Here is a 22,409-nt window from a genome sequence, read left to right on the forward strand (position 1 = left end):
AAAACGATAAGCCTGTGTTTATCGGAATATAATGTTTTAAGGAGAGTATCTGTAAATAAGACACTTTAATAAAATAAATAGTCGATATGCATATAAACATTTCGTCCATTTCTTTTAATCTTTCACAATAAAAATATGAAGAATAATTGTGATTTGGAATGATGCATTAATCCTTTTCTTTTATTTAAAAGTCTAAAATAAATATTTTTAATCTTTAAATTTTGAGGTTTGACTACTTGTGCGTTTTTTAAAGTTTTTTTATTGTTTTGTGGTAAAGCGAAAATTTAGCAATTTTTTTTAAATTCGTTTATAAAGTATTTTACATGATAAAATCAACAAATTATAAATGATAGGACTATGCAAAGGAAATTATAAACTCGATGGAGAATATATGTGTATATATATATATATATATATATTTGTATTATACTTACGATAACAATTGTAGTATTCCTTCAATTTTGTATTAACCCTAGGAAAAGGGAAAATTTCATTCCACAAAGCATTAACATATGAAAAATATAGAATTAAAAAAATTTGAAACATTTAGCAAATTAATACAAGTATGCAACATGCTTGTGTATTGCATAAAAGTTTCTTCAGAAATATAAAAATGTGAGAAAAAATAATCAAACAAATAAAAAACAATAACTTATTCTGTTTATTTTCCTTTGGGGCATATATATAAATTCATGCTATCAAGAAAAAGAATGAATTAATCGTTAAAATAGTATTTAAAAAAGGATATCAATAAATTTAAATGAAAAAGCGAATGAAGAGCAAAATTAAACAAGCGTCTTTTATACTTTATATAATAATCATTATTATTAATAGTATTGTATCCTATAATATTTTATTTATCTTTTATTTTTAATAAATTTAATTTTATCCATTTTTTTTGAATTTATAGCATTTTCTAGTATATGGAACATTTGACAAACTTATGCATACCGCTTTGTACAATTCTTTATGAACATATATTTATATTTATGAATGTATAAAAGTGTAACGTCACACATAATTGGAGGGCAAATAGCCAATTGCATTATATTAATATTACAAATATATATAAATAAATATAGTATATATTAAGTGAATGCTTATTTATTATTTACAATTATTTTCATAAATTTATCTTACATTTTTTTTACTTATTTTACGATTATAATTTTATATTTCGTTTTTTTTGTACATTTGTTTACTGTGATTTCCATCATGATTTTACGTGTAGGAGATTATGAAATATAGTTTTTATTCATTTATATATTATCATTAATTTTATATTTATATTAAAATCCCTTATTCAAAGCGTGTGCTTGATAATACGCATATGCATAATTTCACATAAATATCTATTTACCATATGTTGCATCATCATATCATACTAGGCATGAATTTGTTAAAATACGATAGTATGTGAATATATATATCTTACATTTGGTGTTTGCATTAAATTTTTTTTTTCTTTTTTTTTTAAAGGAGAGGTTTATAAGGCCTGCTGAATATATGTATATATATTATATCTATATACAGATTGTTATGTAATAATGACTTAAGCTTATATTTTTATTTCACTTTTTTTTGCTCTTTTTTCTTTTCCGGTTTTGGATTAGAATACTTGCCATTTATAAAAATTTACATGAGTTGTTCATGTTTTTTATCACTATTTTTCCATCGATTTTAATAGCATATTTGTAAATTGAAATTCCTTTATGCATTAGAATTGTTTATGTGTTTTGGGGGCGATCATCACGACGATTGTTTACAATTCAAATGATATTCCATTTCGTCTAGTCATATGGCTATTTAGGCTTTTTCCCATAACCTCCTAGGATCTCATTTCTATATTGCTTTTACATATTTAATTGTTTTTTGAACCCGCGAAAAAATGAGCAACTATATCTGGAATAACACTTATTCCATCGAGTTTTTATCTGAAGACTTTTACGATTTAAATATAAGCACAAAAGACAATGTATATGAAATAATAAGAAAAAAAAAAGATGGAAACGAAGTAGCGAGTCTAAGTATAAATATTAGTAACCATATATGCATGTTTGTTCAATTGTTAGATAATATAATAGGAAGATTAAGTTATAATAATAATACAATAAATGATAAGTTAAACTATAAGAAGTTATGTAATGTATTTAGTTACATCAAAACGCAGTTATATAACTGCGACTATAGTTTATTTTTGAGGATATATTCAATTTATCATAATTATAATCATAGAAAAAATGGATACTTAGACGTAAATAATTTATATTCATTTATATTAGATATTATAAATAAAATCGAAAATCTTAATGAAAACAATTTTTTAATATTACCCGGAGGGTTTTATTTACAAAAAGAAAAAATGTTAATAAAAATTTTATACATAATACACCGAGAAAATAATCTTTACAGTTTTTCAGTTTTAAACAATTCAATATATGGCATACAATATCATCCATTTAAAATTGACGAGGTTGATAATTTAGGAGTATTGTTAAGAGATGTAATAGTTTGCATAAAAAATATAAGTAAGAATTACTTAACGAATTCCTTATTTTGGTTATGTTTATATCGATTATATATATTTTCAAATCCTGACAATGTTGATATATTATATCAAATATTATTACCATATTTAAATAATTCTTTTTTAATGAATAATTGGAATATTTGTAATAATAAAACTATAAAAATAGCCGATGAAAAAAATAATATGGTTAAAAAAACTAGTAGTTTATATCGTAACGATAATAATAGTTCTTTTTTTAATATATACAACGACCTTTCTAATTTGAATGATGGAATTGGAAGTTTTGAGAAAATACAGACAGAAAGAAAATTAGCTAATTCTAATTATAATGGATATTTTGAAAATATAAATTCATTTGAAAATATAAATACAACAAATATGGGTGTCTCTCAAGGCTTTAATGATCCTTTCAATTTGGGTCTGTCTGAAAATTATGATAATAATAATAATATAAATTCGAACCACAACAATTCGTTTTTTATGAACAATAATAATAGTATGAATGAAAATAGAGACAATTTATGGATGAATATCGAAATGAATGATAACAAATATATAAACAATAATATTAATAATGACGTTAAAAATTCGAATCGAAATGATAATGATAAATATGGTGGTATTTATGTAAATATTTATAAAAACAAATTTACCTCATTTTCAATGAGTTTATATTATTGCATAATATATATGCTTAAAATACTTAATATTCAAAAGGAAGATATTGAAATATTTAAAATATTTATTTATTATAGTATTATTCTGAAGTTATGCGATGATTTATATAAATATGAAAAAATTGAGAAAAGTAAAGAGGAAATGCCCAATTTTAAGGAAGGGAAAGATGAAGGAAGTTCCATTTTGAGTAACACCAATATAGGTACAAATAATAATGGATATAATTATGCCTATGAAAATAGTAATTTCGATAATGGTAATTTTGGACAAAATGAAAATATTTTACAGAATCAATATAACAGTCGAAACAGTTATGATTATGAAATGAACGATAATATGTTTAATAAAAAGAATGAAACAAAGCAAGATTCAAATAGAATCGATAAGGCATTTTTTGTTTTCCTAGATATGAGTATAAGAAAATTTTGTGTATTATTACACCTCTATTTTAGCAAAATGAAAATAGGTATGTATAATATAAATAAAGTTATAAAACAAGATATATTAAATGAAATGGTGAAAAAAATATTATATATAAAATATATGTATAATAAAATGGAAGGGAGATATTACTTAGATTTAACATTAAATATAGATGTAATACAAAAAAGAATTTATAGAAATACAATTAAATTTCCAATTTATATAAAATTCGAAGATGATTTATATAAACGCTATAGAAAACGTGAAATAAAAAAAGACATAAATATACCTATATCCTTTTATATATCTAAGAAGCATATACATTCTTTTAATGATTTATATGTTATATTATATCAAACTAATTTAATTACAAATATATTAATAAATCAAAAAAGTTACATTAAACATTGCTATTTGTTAGCGTTTTCATTTATTAGTCACATATTAATAAATATTTTACCCCCTCCAAAACAATTTATATTTTTATCAAAATGGGAGAATTTAAAAAGACCATTACAAATTAGTTTATTCAATGAGTTATATCATATGTATAATAATATATATTTTATATCTTGCTCGATTTATCAAAATAAGCAAATAGTTATGTATAAAATAATAAATTGTTCAATTCTTTTGTTTCTATATGACTTTTTTTTAAGAATACCATGCTGTGATGCGTGTTCTATATTCTCTGTTCATTATAATGGATTTTCTTCTAAAACTGTTTCTTATAACGAAATAAATGATCGAGAGAAGAAAATAAAATCAATATATTATAATAGTAACAAAAGCTATAGGAAAACGAAGAATATATATGACGATATAAACGGTGACAATAGTAAAAATGGAAATAAAAGCAGAGCAAAAAATAATATTAATATGGAGGTTAGATTCATTGGATGTGCTGAAGAAGACAGTTACTCATCTCTAAATGAATATATGCATGAAGATAGAGACGGAATAAAATTGTCAGGATATTGTATTGATATATCTGTTTTAGAATGCTTTAGTAATTATTTTTTAATTATAAACCCCAAATTGAATATTATGAGGTCCGATATTATTGAATATTTTTATAAAATTAATGAAAAGAAAATAAATAAAAATAGTCAATTGTTCTCATTTGAAAAGAATGATGATATAAGCACAAGTGAAATCGAAATATTAGAAAATATAAGTTTAGATCTTGGATTAGATAGAAAGAAAAATCATATAATAGAATATTATTGTGGGGAAAACAAATTATTTAAGCAATTAGTACCTGAGTTTTATCATTTACGAGACATGCTATTTATATTTAAATCATATATGTGTCCATATATTGACAAGCTACCTTCTGTACGATTATATAAATATGATGATATTAATTTAAATTTTTCTTATAAAAATAAATTAAATGTTACCGTTTTTAATAAAAAATGCGATATATGTGGATATATGTGTCCTCCAAAAAATGTGAAAGGAAATTTTTTTTCCTTTATATACCAATTTATGCAGTCCCATGAAAATATGAAAAAAAAAAATACAATCTTGACTTATTCCAACCCGAATATATATACAAATACATATATCGAAAATGAACTAGATGTATTATATGTGTCAGACTTGCCATTCTTTCACGAATCTTTAGATTTACGAGATGTCGAAATATTACTTCAATATTTAACAGTTCCATATATTAGGATTCCATTAATTTTAGAGTTTTTTTGTCATAAAAATAGGATAAAAAGTTTTCAATCTTTTGATATACAACAGTTATTATTATGCATATTATTTGAACCTTACATTTTTAAAAATAAATATAAAAATATTGAAGAAGATAATTATATTCCTTCAAAGGATAGAAATATATTTGCCACAAAATATGGCTTACTTATTAACGAATTAATACTTAGTCCAAAAAACGTTTTATGCAGCATACACTCTTATTTGGAAATTGTTTTTAGTTTTGACAATGAATCTAATAATAACTCAAAGGTTATTATGATATTTATCATAATCTTATGCACATATATAAATTTATATTTAAAAACTATTATAGAAATAAATAATGAAATACGTTATAATTTGCAAAACATTAAAAATATTCTTGTTAAGGAGAGTTTATCACATCGAGGTGGAAAACGTAATAAAAGTGGTGATGGTAAAATATTAGATAAAACTGAAGAGAATGAAAATACAAATATAGATGAAAAAGATAAAATCAAGAAAAGAGAAGAAAGACGAATGAAAAAGAAGAGAAAACGTAGCAAACGACTTGTACAATTTTTGAAAAAAATCCGAAAAAAACTAATAAAGAATGAATTATATTGTTCAGATGAAAATTTACATAATTTGAATAAATATTATAAAAATATAAAGAATAAGTTAGAAAATGATATAATAGAAATTTTATTAAAATATATTAAATTGGCAATCCAAAAAAATGATATAACCACCTCGTGTATATACCATGGTTGTATACTACTTATATATAAAGACATAAAATATAGCGAATTAAATAAAGATATAGTTCAAAATATATTATCTTCGACCTTTTTTATATTAACCTATTATAATTTTAGTGCTGAAACAAATTATTCAAATCTTAAAAATATATATGGATTAGGTTCGCTATTTGTAAATACTAATGATAATATGGGTAGCACAATGAGGAATGAAAATAAATGTGAAGCAGTAGGAAAAGAAGTTGGACATAATATTTATTCTAATAATAATATTTGTAATGATGATAAAAACAATCCATTTAATCTTATGATAAAAACGTTTTCTTTATGCGAATGTGATATTTTTATTTCGGTTCATAAGCAAAGAAATATGCTATTAAAATATTTAGAAAAAAATGAAATGGAGAGAAATATAATTTTTGAGCATACCATACACATTTGTGCATGCGTGCATGAAAATAATAAGCATGTTTATAATAATAGAAATTTAAATAGATATAATTCAAATATATTTCTTAATTTTAATTCTAATGCTAATATTATAAGGAAATGGTTACCTGTTCATAAATTTAAGCATGTAGGAATTTATACGATAGAGAATGTTGTAAATGATAATAGAAGTATTGATGAAGACTTTGATTATCGTATAACAAAATCTAAATCGAAAAGAGATAACAATGAAAATTTCATAACTAAGTCAAACTATTATTTTACTTCATCGACATCTAGTGCTTCAGAAGCGGAATTAAGTTCGTCTGAAACTTCATCATGTTATACTTCTTCTGAATCATTTGATCATTCTTCTTTGTCTAATTGTCATAGCTCTTTATACAATAATGCTGAAGGAAATGAAGAAGTAATGAATGTTAATAATAAAAAGAATCCCTCAATTGATAGTGATGCTAAAAATATATTAGATGAAGAACTTGCATTAGGTAATGATGGTGTATCAAACATAAATACTCAAATAAGGAATCAAAAAGAGTTGAAAAATAAAAAGGATAATGAAAAAATTCATTACAAAAACGACATGGTTGTTAAAATAAAGAGAAAAAGAAAAAAACGAAGCGAAAAGAAAAAAATACAACACACATTAAAGAATGATAGCAGTAATAACACTATGAATGGAAACACATCTAATAGAAAGAATCCGTTGCATGATACAGAATCTATACCATCTAATTCTGTTAATAATTTGTTAAATTTCCCAGTATTTTTTAAAAGCAGCGCAAAAGGCTATAGAAACATAGAAAAAAAGAAAAGAGAAAAGGCTAAACTAAAAAAGGATAGCATACTAAGCAATAATAAATATATATCATATATTAAAAAAATTATTAAGGAAAAAAACATATTAATAAATTTGCAATTGTTTACATTTTCATATAAAGATAATAATATTATAACATTAAATGAGAATATTAAAAAATTTAAAAATTATAGAGATGTATTTTTATATAATAAAAATTACACGAATTCAAATAAAAAAAAAAAAATTCAAAAGATCAAAAAAAACATTAAAGTATTAATTACCCAGTCCTATCAAAATTTTTGTGCCTTTAATATCATTGGAAAAAAACACACTCTTAACATTTGGAGAAACTCAAGAAAAATTACCCTAAAAAGTTTAATGTGTTACAAATATGATAAATCAAAAATTTTTTATATAAAAAGTAATAATATGTTAACAAATATGCCGAATATGGCAATATTTCACAATTTTCTGAACAGTGAAGTAAAATGTGGGACTTTATACGAACAAGAAGATAACGATATATATATAAGGATAATTTGGGAATACAATATTAAAGATATGAACAAATTATTTAATAATAATGGTGATAATAAAAAAAATAATAAAAATGAAGGGGATGAAAGTAGAGGAAAAAATGATAATAAAGATGGATACAATGGAATGTGTAACTATTATGAATTAAAATCGTTTAATATTAATTATGAGACTCAAAATATTGAAGGTCTTTTCAATTTTAAATATGAACAAAATCAATATGATAGTAGCCTAATGCGTATTACAGATGAATCGTCATTTAGTGAAGATGGTAACATTTTCATCAAAAAAAATGAAGATCAGTCGGTAAAAAAAGACAAGGATTCTTCAAAAGATACAGATAATACTAGTTCATCCTCTACTTATGATTCACTATTGGAAAATGATGACTCGACCTTTTATAATTCCGAATATGAACATAAAGATAAAAACAGTAAATATACTTCCTATAATTGCAAAGAAAAAACAAAAAAAGGTGACAAAAATACTAATCGGGGAGGAAAAATAAATAATGATAGTTTTGAAGATAAACAGGCAGCAAACAATATAGGAAACAAAATTAATATTTCGGATGGAGATATTATAAAAAGTAACAATAATACAAATATTCTAAACACAAATAATAGTAATGTTGATAGCAGTAAGATATTAAATCCAAAAGTTGAAGGACTCGGACTGAGAGAAATATTATATCGTAAAGACATTGATTGTATATTTATATATAACATTTATTATAATGTTAATAGATTTGTCAAAAAATTATATTATTGTAGTGATGTAAAAAAAATATTTTTTTCCACTGATATTAATAGATGCAAAAATTTATATTACCATTTTGAAAATAATAATGTTCGTTTATGCTATTATAATAATAAAGAGCTGTATGAAAAATATAATGTAAGTATATCGAGAAATATATATAATAATATGCAAGTTCAAACATATTTGAATCCTAATTATTTGTCTACATTTATTCCAAATATATTGCTTCAAAATTATAGTTTCTGGTATAACTGTGATAACAGTTTGATTGGTGAAGTTAAAAATATGAAGAAAAGTAAAAAAAATAAAAATAATATCATATATATAAAATTATTTAACGATGAAGAATATGGCAATAATAATAATGTAAATTCACAAAAATCGATAAAAAATATGTTATTAATTAATAAAAATAATAAGGGTATATGCAAGCATATTCCATATGGTATTATACAAAAATTGAGAATATTTAATACTCCAAATAATTCTAAAAAGGTCGCTTCTTTAAAAGTAAACAATGATTATAAACCGATGACTCTTATAAATATTTTAAGTTATGAAAATAATGATGTGTATAAAGATTTTTACAATATTTTAATGAAATTTGATCATATAACATATATATTAATTTATACTCTTAACATTAAATCATTATTTAAAAGAGGTAATTGTATTAAGAACGATAATTATTATATAAATAATGGATATGATGAAGATGGCACTTTAAAAAATATATTAGATAGTAATGTCACTGTGGATGTCGTTGAAATTCCTCGTTTGAAATTAACATTAAGAAGAAATAATGTCGATTTAAAAGCTGCAAATGATAAAGATGTGTGCACTAATAATAATGTTTCTAGTATTGGTGCTAACAACACATCTAACTATACCGATAAAAGTGGAAATACAAAAGACGGGTGCAAATACTATTTTGATGAATTGAATATGTTTCTTTATAATGGAAGTATGCAAAAATATAGCTTTATTTATAATGTGATTAAAAAGATGAATAATACAGTTTTATTGCAAAATAATAAAAATGATTTTTTTTTCTTAGTATCTTTACTAAATAAACCATTTTTTTTAAACATCTCCAATTTATACAAAGAGTTTAATAATAAGAATATTCATTTATGTACTCTTTTAGAGAAACATATAAATATTTTGTTAAAAAATTATATGTATGTAAGTATATACTATCACAATTTTAATATCAATACCGATGTTAATAAAAATGTAGATATATTTAATGAAGAACCCGGAAACGATCCATGTTCTATGCAATATATTATTTTATCTATACACAGTTCAAAATTATTTTTAAATTTCCGTAATTTATACAGTTGCTTTTTTTTTATTGTATATAAATATATAAATAAAGACCACGAAGAAGTTATAGAATATTGCAACAATTTAAGTATATGCAAAGAAGATATTAAAGAAATAAAATACTTATTAAATATATTAAATTATTGTGATTATACTATATACTCAGATGTGGATTCATGTGCATGCAGATTAAAAATATTTGTGACATTATCTAAACAAATTAAAATTATTATACAAAAAAAAAAACATAGATATCAAGGAAAAGGCTATTTATGGGAAATGGACGACTATTATAATATATTTAACTATGTTAAATCGTTGTGGAATTTTGATAAAACTGATAAAAATAATGATGAAAATTCAAGTGGAAACGAATTTGGAAATAGTGATTATGAAAGAAGAGCCCAAAATAATAAGAGAGGAAAAATGAAACACAAAAATACGAATGATCGGAATCGAGATGAAAATAATAATGATGATACTAGCAATAGTAGTGATATAGACTCTGATATGGTATATTCTGCATCTAATGCTTCGTCTTATGACAGCAATTACATATCATCTGAAGCAGAAAATAAAAAAAAGGAATTAAATGCACAGGAAAAAATTGACAATGATGACGATAATAATAATGGTGGAGGAATAAAAGGCAGCACAAAAATATCCGATAATAATGCGAGTGCTGGTATTAATAAAAAGGAAAGAACCCAAATGAGTAAGAAGAAAGGAAAAAACACCAAAAGTAACAATATACAGAAAAGTAAAAAAATAAAAAATAGCAAAGATCAAAGGAATATTCGTAAAAAAGAAAATAATACAAATTTAAATAATACTTATCAAGTAGAAGGCAATGATATGAATATATGTGTTTATTGGGATGTAATAAAAGATATTTTATTTTATATAAATAACTTAATATATATTAAAGCCAAATGCAAACTAACGATAGATGAAGAAATATTTTTATATCAAAATTGTAATATTAATATACATAAGTATAAATTAATTTATAATAGATATATAATATTAAATAGTATTGTCGAGAGTAAAATGAAATCAGATAAGTGTAACCTTCTCTTTTTTTACAATATATTAAAATCAAAAGAAATAGAAAATCAGAAAAAGATGAAAAACTATCAAATACACTATGAGAAAAAGAGTAAAATACCCAAAGCATATGTTGCTAATGAATTTGAAAAAAATAATGAAAGTGGTAGTGAAAGCGATTATAGTAATGTTAATAAAAATAAAGGAGTTGAAAATAAAATGGAATATACTTATAATTTTGGACAATTGAAAGATCACATTATTGGAAATGTAAAGGATTGCTGGGATAGGGTAAAACCAACAGAACGAAGTGGATATGATAAAAACCCTTGTACTAAATTAGATGTGCAAATAAACATTCCAAAAATAGAAACTATAAAATATATAAATAATATCGATGAAAATATTTTTATGAATGTAAATTTATATGATAATATTGGTAATATAATAAATAATATAAGTTACAAAAAAATAGAGGATAAAAATAACATAGAAGCATTGTCATATTTAAATAGTTTAATAGATTCGCTAGGTATACACAACTTTTTTATTATTTATAATTTCTTTATTAATAATTTAAACATAAAAATTGTAAAAGGAGAAAATACTTATTTATATGCTAATCTTTTGTCTAGATTTTTATATTTTTACAATTATAACATAAGTCAATATAGTAAAATTATATATATATTTATTTTCATAATAAATCATGAAGATATAATAAATTTACTACCAAAAATTGATGATCAAAAAATGAAGAAAAATTATTTAAACTTTTTTAAAACAAATGATTCTATATTTAACTTTTTTAACGATATATTTAAATTTGTCCATAACTTCCAAAAAGAAAAGAATAAAAAAATTAATAAACATATTATCCCTCTTTCTCTAAATAATAATCTAGCGATATCTAGTACTGATATAAACATATACCGTTTGATAATAAATATTAATGTAGATGATTATTTATGTGAACGTAGAGCCATATATCCATTCAAAATTAAAAACAACGTATTAATAGATCATAACTTGTTAGAGGAATTATGTTTTAGCCCATTTAAGAAATTGTATAAATATTTGAGAAAAATAAAACATGACAGTACTTTTTATGCTAATCAAAGACATACAAATACAGGTGAAGATGTTACGAATTTCGAAAATTATAGAAATAAACTTGAACCAGATCAAATATACAATATTATTAATCAAGAAAATACAAATTCTTTATATTTAGGAGAGAAAATAACGAATAACAATGTGGATATATCTGGAAATGTATCAAGTTTGAAAAATGATGTAAACAAAATAAATAAGAACAATTTTTTAACCTTTGATTTTGAAGAAAATAATATATTGTGCCAAAATACTTATTCTAAATATTTTATAAAAAATATGAAAAAAGATTATAAAAACTTTTTGGATTATGAGGGGAAAAAAATCGAATATGAATTTATAGGCTTTAGTGCTGACGAAATTAAAATGGCATTTAACAATATAAAAAAATTAAAAGAATATGTAAATATATTTGTAAGTATAAAGGATATATTACTAGAAATATTTGTTCAGGATAATAAACTTCTAGATCATATCAATGAATATATTGAGGAAATAGAAGCAGGAGGATTAGGAGATACTGCTAGAATTTCAAAATCAGAAAATAATGATGAAAAAAAAATTGAAAACAGAACCGACGTGTTTGCAATGAATAATTATAATTTAAGGGGGAATAGAGATGATATAAAATTTCCGCAAGCAAATACATGGAATTCTGAAAATAATTTTTTTAATCATAGGGGTGTAACAAATATTGATGACATGGATAGCACATTAACATATGGAGATAATATTATGAAAGAAAAGGACAATAAAAACGATTTACAAAAATATGCAAATTACTTTTTATATAAATTTGGGGTACTAGGAAATGCAGAAAAAGAGATAAGTCTGAAATTATTAATTAGTTGTTTTATGTCAAAATATGCATATGAATATTTAAGTATGATAAATCCTAATTTAAAAAAAGAAAATTCCGAAAAACTTATTAATATAGTTCTTTTGTATATGCTTATTATGAATAGGAAAATATTTTTACACGAATGCATAAGTTGCGTTATAAATATTTTAAACATTTTTAAAAAATATAATTTAAAATTAAAATTATTAAAACAGAAGGAAAAAGAAGTTAGTAATAATATACCCGATGGAGATAATAAAAATATTATGCTAAATAAAATTTTGAATAAACAACAAAAAATAATTAATGAAGCAATAAATTCTATACAAATAGGAATTAAAAATTTGACACAATTAACCTTAACAGAAAGACATTATTTTACTATTCGAAATATGAATACTAAGAAAAAGGTTCTATATAAAGATATGCTATATAATGAAGATTCGACAGATGTAAGCTCTTGTTGTTTTTCTAGTGGTGACGATAACACTGGGTGTATAAATAAAAAGGAAATAATATCGACAAGAATAAAGAAAGGCGTAGAAAATTCTATGAATAATTTTCAAGAAGATTTATTTGGAAATAATGAAAAAAGGCATCATTCCAATTTAGAAAAAAATATAAATAATTATTCAGAAATAAAAAGTCAATTAAATTTTTTGAGAAAAAATGATAGTAAAAAAAATGAAGAAATCATAAATAATTTTAGAAAGGATGAAATGCGGCTAAACGATTATCATTGTTACACATATGACCCAAGACTATTAGTATTTGAATACACAAATAATTTAGTTATAAGAAAAAAACAAGTCAAAATGATAAAAAAATTAAAACGTGATTTTTTAAAAAATAGAAAACAATTTTGTTATCAAATGATTATGGGAGGTGGGAAAACAACAGTATTATCTCCTTTATATTTTTTAATATTTTCAAATTATTTCTTAGTATTTAATATGTGCCCGCAATCATTAATACACTTTACTATCAACACCTTTAGATCGAGATTTTCTTCAATTATAAAAAAAAATATTTTTTATTTTAATTTTAGTAGATATAACAATATTACTACAGATTTATATGTAAATTTATGTAGTGCACTGGAAAATAAATATATTTTAGTAACAACCCCGACATGTATAAAATCATTATTTTTAAAGCTTATTTCAACAATACAAGATTTGAATAATATTAAAACATTTGACATGATTAAGCAAAAGGCAAAAGCACACATTACAGATGTATTAACCAAATTTTTAGGTCTTCAAAATGAAGAAAATAATACTAATACTGCAACGAATAATAATAGTTACGTCTTAGGGTCAGCAAGCTCTACGATGGCAAAAAGAGCAAATACAATTAATAATACTCAACTGACGAAAGTTAGTGAAAATATTTCAACATCTGCTGATTATAATATGTTAAAAAAACAGCTTGATTTATGCATAAGAATTATAGATATATTAAATAAAAGTATTTTATTAATTGACGAAATAGATAACGTTTTACATCCATTAAAAAGCGAATTACATTGGCCATATGGAGCCAATAGAGATATTGATTTAGTTAATGTTATAAGGAATTTTACGGATGTATTTATGAATAACCCTTATTTAAAATTTTTATATGATAAAAAAAATGATAATATTGATATTAGAAATGTAAAAATATATATTAATAATTCAGGTAAGGCAGTCAGCAATTTAGTTAACAACATAAAACATTTGAAAAGGGAAGAAGAAATGAAAGAAAGAGGATGGGATAAAAAAAATGAAAGAGATTTTCATGGAGGAACATCAAATTCTTTTAGCGGATATAAAACTAGTTATGATGGAGAAAATAGTTGGAATATTGAAAATCGAAACAAAAAAATGATTGATGGAAAAATAGACAGTTATGAATATTTTATTGATGCTAATAACTCTTATAATAATCACAAACTTGATGATATAATGAATTATAACAGCATGAGTAATAGTGAAAATATGCATTCTGGAAATGCAATAAGTACATTTAGAATGTTAAAAGGTGATAATTCCCAGTATGATAATAATAATAAATCTTATACACACATAGATTTAAGTTTGTTCAGATATAAACTAAGTTGGGTATTAATTGATTTTTTCTTTTATCCAATAAATAAAAAATTGACTATGCCAATGAATATTCAATTTAATACTAATACAGATTATATTGATGAATTACTTAGGATATTTAATAAAGAAATAGAAAATGGTATAAAATCGCATGATATATCTATAATACCTCATTTTCATATTATTAACTTTAAATGGTATGATAACATTATCTGGATATTAGCTAGATATGTATATTATTTTTTGTTATCGTATAAAATTACTGGTATTAGTCAAAAGGATATAGAGTCTTATTTATGTATGCCTTTATGTATAGGATACAATGAAATAGGAGAAAAACAAGGGAAAGAAACAATTTTAAGTAATTCTACTATAAGAAGATTATTAAATATTAAAAAAATAAATAATAAAAATTGTAATATAGACGTTAATAATTTGCATGATGGCGATTTGAATATATTATCAAGTAATTATCATCTCAAAATTTTTGATAAAATAAATCAATTAGAATACGTTTTTTGTAAAATGTTAAATCTATCACGTTTATATATTAATGGCATTCTTCCTTTTGTTTTCTCGAAAATAAATACTGTACATTATGGTATATTGTCAGTCGAACAAATAAATAAGTGTCAAATTATTATGAGCAAAAGTCGCTATTTTTTAGCTGTACCATATATAGGCAAAGATACACCATCACCTATGTCTGAATATACAAACATTGACGTGGTCGTTTCACTCACAATTTTATCGTATAGATACCAAGGAATGAGGTATTTTGATTTTATCCTTTCTCTAAAAAATATTCTCTATAATTATTCTTTGGAAAAAGATTATGACCATGTTGCAAGTGACTCAGAGGATAACTCTTTGTATTCAGATGTAGACTTTGAAACAGATTTCAGTGATGATAGTACCATTGAAAGAAGTGATATTAGTAAAGATGACATTTTTGTTAACGGAACTCAAAAAAAAAAAAAAAAAACTGAAAAAGATGGTAAATCATTTACGAGTAAAAATAAAATTGGAAATAAAAAAAAACAAATAAAGCATGGAAAAAATGAAATAAAAAATATGTATTATTTATACAAAGAAATAATAGAATCAAGTGGAGCCAAAATTCAAAAAACTAAGAAAGATATAAATAATAGTAGGTTCTTTTTATATGATAATAATCTAAAAAGTAAAAAAGAAAACAAAGGAATAAATTTAGGAAATTATGTTGATAGCTTAGACAAGCTTGACTTAAATGATAAAGAAAATTTATATTATTTGTATAATTTAACACGGAAAAATACACTACTAATTAGCTATTTCTTACTTGGTATTATATTAGAAAAATATATAAAGCATACTGAAAAACAATTGTCATCAAACTCTCAAGATTTAACAAATAATGTTTTATTTAAATATGTAGTAGGATATAGTGGAACAAGTAATGATATATTACCTGAAGAAATTCAAAAATGTAAATATGAAAAAAGAACCATTGGCTCGATATTAAATATTATTAATAATACAAATATTGTTAATTTCATTTTTCTACCTTCGAAATTTTCGCCCATAGAAATCTTAAAAAGTTTAAGATATTCAAAAATAAAATTTAACAGTTTAATCGATACAGGGTATCTAATCAATAATATATCGGCGAAAAAAGTTGCTTATTATATTTTGCAATTTGTCGATTATATTGATTGCTGTGTCTATATAGAAAATGGAAAGCATATGTGCATGCTACCAATGAAAAAGAGAAAGAGAAGAAACACTAACAGAAAAAAGAAGAGAACCAGAAAATGGGATCAAAGAAATGATGATGGAATTATTTTTGATGGTCAAACCAGCTCTTCTTATGATAATGATAGAGATAATATAAATGAAGCAGATGAAAAAAAAAATGAAAGAAATTTTTCGAATATTATGCAAGGGAAAGTGGACAAAAATGGTAAAAAAATTGATAAAACAAAAAATAAGGTTCGAAGTAAAAAAAATAAAAATATAGCCACAAATTATAAAATAGATGAAAAACTTAATTTCAATGTTGAAATAATTCCTTTGCAAGATTGTTATGTTCCGATTAAAAAAAGATTTATTTATTTTGATCATATAAACACATTCGGGCAAGATATAAAACAATATGTAAATGCAAACAGTTTGGTAACAGTAAACATTGGAAATGATATTTCATCTTTTAGTCAGGGTGTTTTTCGTTTAAGATCAATAGGAATGAACCAAAAGATATTTTTTATGATACCTTTATGCTTAGTTAAACTTATGAATATAAACACAAACTTATTCAAAGATCATATTATAAATAATAGTAATAAACAAACTAAAGAAATGGGTGACTTCATATATGATTATGATGTATATGATAATGAGGAAATGTTCGAAAGATTCAAAAAAAATAATAAAAATATAATTGAAATGTGCAATAAAAATTATAGTGAAGATAGTCAAACCGAATCTGAACAAAATTCAGGAAGTGAAGATAGTATTAATGGAAGTATAGAAGATGATGGTGATGATAACTATAATAGTAATAAGGGAAATGACATGGAAATTTGTAAGACTAAAAGAAAAGAAGGTAACTCGAGCAATGATAGAAAAATATATGAGAAGGAACATATTGAAAAAGAAAATCCAGAAAATGAAGAATATATGTTTATGATTGATTGCTATAATAGCATATTTTTAGAAGAAAATGAAAAAAGAAATGTTTTAAAAGAATTAACACATTATTTAATTTTAAACAACATTAATAATAACATAAAACAAGGTGAATTACTATGTGTCCACAGTATTGTTAATATAATAAAAAAGAAAAGTATAAAAATGTTAATTGATAATTATATAAATATAGGTGTATTAAATTATAAAGAATATTTAGATATATTTAATACAAGTATAGATTTTGATATTCAAATACACGTTCCATCGAAAAGTAGTTCTCTTTTATGCATCATCCAACTTATTGAAAACTTTAAAAGTATATTTACTAAAGAAGATGAATTTTATATTCAGGATATAATATATCGATATTTTTCTTTACATTATGATTTTTCTAATAAAACGATTTTTATGTATTTTGATGCTTTTTTCCCTAGAGAAAATTTTATGAAAGTGAATTTTGCTCAAATTATATTAGATTTGTTTGAAAAGTTGAAAAAAATAAAAAAAGATAACTCAGTGTTGGCTTTTAAAAAATCATATAAAAATGCCAATAACCAATTAGTGAATATTGGGGATGATGGCAATGATGATTCTATGGACAACAATTTATTCAGTATGGAAAATGAGCAAGAAAAGGAAAAAGAGAAAGAGAAAGAAAAGGAAAAAGAAAAGGAAAAAGAAAAGGAAAAAGAAAAAGAAAAGGAAAAGGAGGAAGAAAAAATTCCAGGTGATCAGAAAAAAAAAAATGTAAAGTATAAAAAAGATGAATACAAATTATATAGATGGACAATGGATGATATAAATGCAGATTTATTCGGTGCAAATCCTAAATACCCGAAAAATGATGGAAATAATAAAGGTGGGCTTTCTTCTTTGGTAAATCCTAAAATTGTAGAAACATTCAAAAAAATGAGTGATAATAACAGCCCTTTATTTGTGCCTTTAAATAAAATATGTGTCAATGATATGTATCTTAACTTTCCGTCTTATGTTTATGTGTCCAAAAATTTTATAAATTATGATTCTATCGATACGAAAAAAATTAAAAAATTAAAAAACGTTTTGGTAGTAATTGAATGTGTTAATAATAATGAAAGTGAAAATAATTCAAATATAAATAAGAGCAATAATTATGACATATATGCAGAAAAAGATATATTAAAAAATGTCTGGGATATATTACAAGAAGATAATATAGATGAAATAGTAAACATTTTAGATATAAATCCATTTAAATATTCTTATGATTTGTCAAAACTTTTATCTTATTATATAGAGAATAATAAAAATAAAAATACTAAGTTCAACATTTTTTCAACTGTTTTAGAAAAATTAGAATTATATTTTAGTAACACAAATAAAAAGTACATTATTATAAGTTTGCAAGAAGCAGAAACATTGAGATATCATATTCATAAAAAAATGAATTATGAAAAAGTTCGAAACGGGTTAATGGGCAAATCTGAAACAAATTACCGTCAAATGAATAAAAAAATAGAGATAAATTTTGACAATAATTTTATAGGTATGAATAATCAATTGAAACAAGGAGCATATAATAATATTCCATCTCTAAAAAAAGAAAGCATTGATATAAATCGAGAAACGTTGGGAAGCCGTGGTCACATAAACAAGTCAAATATAAAAAGTAATGAAAACGATCCGTTATTTGATATATTTAAGGGCACAAGTAAAATTGGAATGAATAATAATATGGATGTAAATAAATTAACTGTTGAACTTGAGGGATGCATAAAGGATGAAATTGAACAAGAAAATAGTATGCTAAGTCAAGGTTGGGGATTAGACAATAATTTGGGAAGCATAAGTTTAAATGATGATATTGAGATGATGAATTTAGGAAAAGAATCTATTCAGCCAAATTTAGGAGGTGAAAGTCTCACTGGATTTATGGATGATTTCTTTTTAAATGATAACAAAGTGGAAAATAGTAAAAAAACAAACTCATTAATTGATAAAAGAAAAGAAGAAGAAATAAATAATACAATAAAAAATAAAAATAATAATAGATACGAAAAAAGTATGTCAAATTTAGATTTACTAGTAGATACATATGAAAAAGAAAAGGCTTGCGTTATATTTGATGAAATAAACCCATTTAAAGATGTAAGTATAAATCTGTATAATTACCATTTCTGGTTTACCCCTATTGAAATAACAGATGAAAATAATTTGAGAAAATATTTGTCAAGACAAATACAAATAGTATACAGTGCATGTAAATTTTTTAATTCTGATAGAAAATTTATTGATGCTCATGTTAATTTATTATTACAATATTTAAATTTTAACTCACCAAAACATCGACTTAATTATTTCAATGAGTTATATTTATTAAGAAGAATTATGAAAGATAATTTAAATAAGAGCTATAAAAATTTAGGAAAAAACATTATTATTCCAAAACAAATCGAATTAGAAATTGTTGAAAAGAAATTGTTTGAAAGTAATGGTGATATATATATGTTTAAAATAATGCAACAAACAGTTAGACAAATTTTAAAAAAAAAACAATTAACATTGCAAGATATTTTTGATAAAGACTTAGATTATATATGTAACGTACAAGATATAAAAATTTTATTTAACTTTTTAAATATTCATGATAAAAAGCTAGTTAATGTGTTATTTGATATTTTAGGAACAAATATTTCTTTGCATGAATTATGTTATTCTCTTAATCCAATTGAACATATTAAAAAATCAGATTGTCATAAAGATATACCTAATGATGATACAAAAATGTATACTAATAATAATTTTATGAAAGAAATTGATAAATGCTTGAAGAATTTAAGATTTTCATTAACTGACCATACATATTTTAAGGTAATATGGTCAGGAAATATTTCAAACCAAAGAATTGTTCAAAATAACAGCAGTAAAGTATTAAAACCAATGAGTAACGAAATTGACAGTTTTAAATATTCACATAATGAATCACCAAATAATTTATATGCAATGAATACAATTTCTAACAAAAATAGTTTGCAAAATGTTAGCAGTAAAGAGGATGTAATAAAGAAATATGATGAATTTTACATATACGAAGCAGAAAACACAGACCCAAAAGATAGAGGAATGATGAGCAAAAACAAACAAAAAATAATTCTAGGTCATTATGCATCAAATAAACCTGTAGATAATAATTTTGCAATACTTGAAGTTACAGATATATCTATAAATAGTATGTATACAAGTGCTTATGCTCAAGATATTTTAAATTTATTATTTCCATTTCCAAAAAAATATATATTATTATGGCACGAAGATTATTCTTTAAAAAATGTAGACGAATGTTTGCATATATGGAAACCCATTTTATCATCGTCTCATTTTTCAAATACAACATTTTTAGGATTTATAGCAACTATGGGTCCTGAACAACCTGCCCTAAATAAGATTAGAGCAATACCAAAATCTTTGGTTAAAAATGTAAAAAAACAAATATACACAACTTTTTACGAAGACAACAATATTGTTATTAATAATTCTGGCTTTCTGAATTCCTTGAACTTTCAATTTTCTAGTAAAACAAATAATACATTGCATGTAAAAAAACATAATAGTGTAGTGATATACATATTTTATGAATAATTCTTGTGTATCTCGTGCGCGTATTTACATTTTGTATTTATTCGAAACGAAATTGTTTCAATTTTATGCAATTTTACGTAATTTTTTAGGTGGATTTGATCTCCAAAATTACGAAGAACTCATTTTCCCAAGCTTCACCTTAAATATCGTAGAAAAAATAAAAAAAATAAAATACGCAAATAACGATATTTTCAATTTATGGGAAAATGATAAACAAGTTCAGGATGATGATGAGTCGTCCAGTGAATGGGAAGTAATACCTCAAGGCTTTTAATTCTTTACATAAAAAATGAATTTATGAAAAAATAAATAGTTAAATTTTATTATGTTTCTTTTAACTACATTCATGTTTATGTATAATCGCTATATTTATTCGTTTTAATTTATTTTTTAAAAAAAACATACACAATAAAGTATTAATAAACGAAATATTTATAAACAAAAATATAATTATATCGCACATTGTGTTTCACATGAATTAAACAAAGAATAAAACTGGTATATAGGTATACACAAGGAAAAAATATACCAACATTTTGGAGCGAACAAATCATATTTATTAACAAGTGAATTGAAAATAGTTTTATTATTATGCTTAAACTTTTTGCAAAATGAATGTTGCATAAGAATGCTACACACACAAAATATATATATTACATATATATACCAATGTGTTTTTATTTTATAAAATTTAATAAACTTATTAGTGAAACCACAGCTACCCAGGGCTTTTGTAGGACTTAAACTAATTAACCATTTTTTATATTAATCAAATATGATATTACAATTTTTTTGAAAACTATGTAAGTTTCCTTTTATTTAAATAAGGAGAATTATATTTTATCTATTAAAAGGTTTAATAACTAGTTATAAAATAATGAATTATATATTTTTGGATCGTGTTTATTAATTATTAAAAATGATAAAAAAAAGCACATTCATTGCATGCATATACATAATATTATGTATACATTTATGTATAATGCACATAATTGATATTTATTATATTAAAAATATTATTGTGAATATTGGTTTCTATCCTTTTGATATTTTTATTTGATACAAAATAATA

The 22,409-nt window shown here is 22.8% G+C and overlaps 1 protein-coding gene across 1 annotated transcript; it reads left to right on the forward strand.

Annotated features, from left to right (window-relative positions):
• Window positions 1-1,888: 1,888 nt before the first annotated feature.
• PBANKA_1033800 (conserved protein, unknown function) lies at window positions 1,889-21,611 on the forward strand (the record flags this gene model as incomplete). Its single annotated transcript, XM_034565440.1, has 2 exons — window positions 1,889-21,269; window positions 21,427-21,611. 2 exons carry the CDS (start codon window positions 1,889-1,891, stop codon window positions 21,609-21,611), a joined length of 19,566 nt encoding a protein of 6,521 aa, XP_034422137.1.
• Between the last annotated feature and the right edge of the window lie 798 nt (window positions 21,612-22,409).

The sequence above is a fragment of the Plasmodium berghei genome (assembly GCF_900002375.2).
Source record: "Plasmodium berghei ANKA genome assembly, chromosome: 10".
NCBI lineage: Eukaryota > Apicomplexa > Aconoidasida > Haemosporida > Plasmodiidae > Plasmodium > Plasmodium berghei.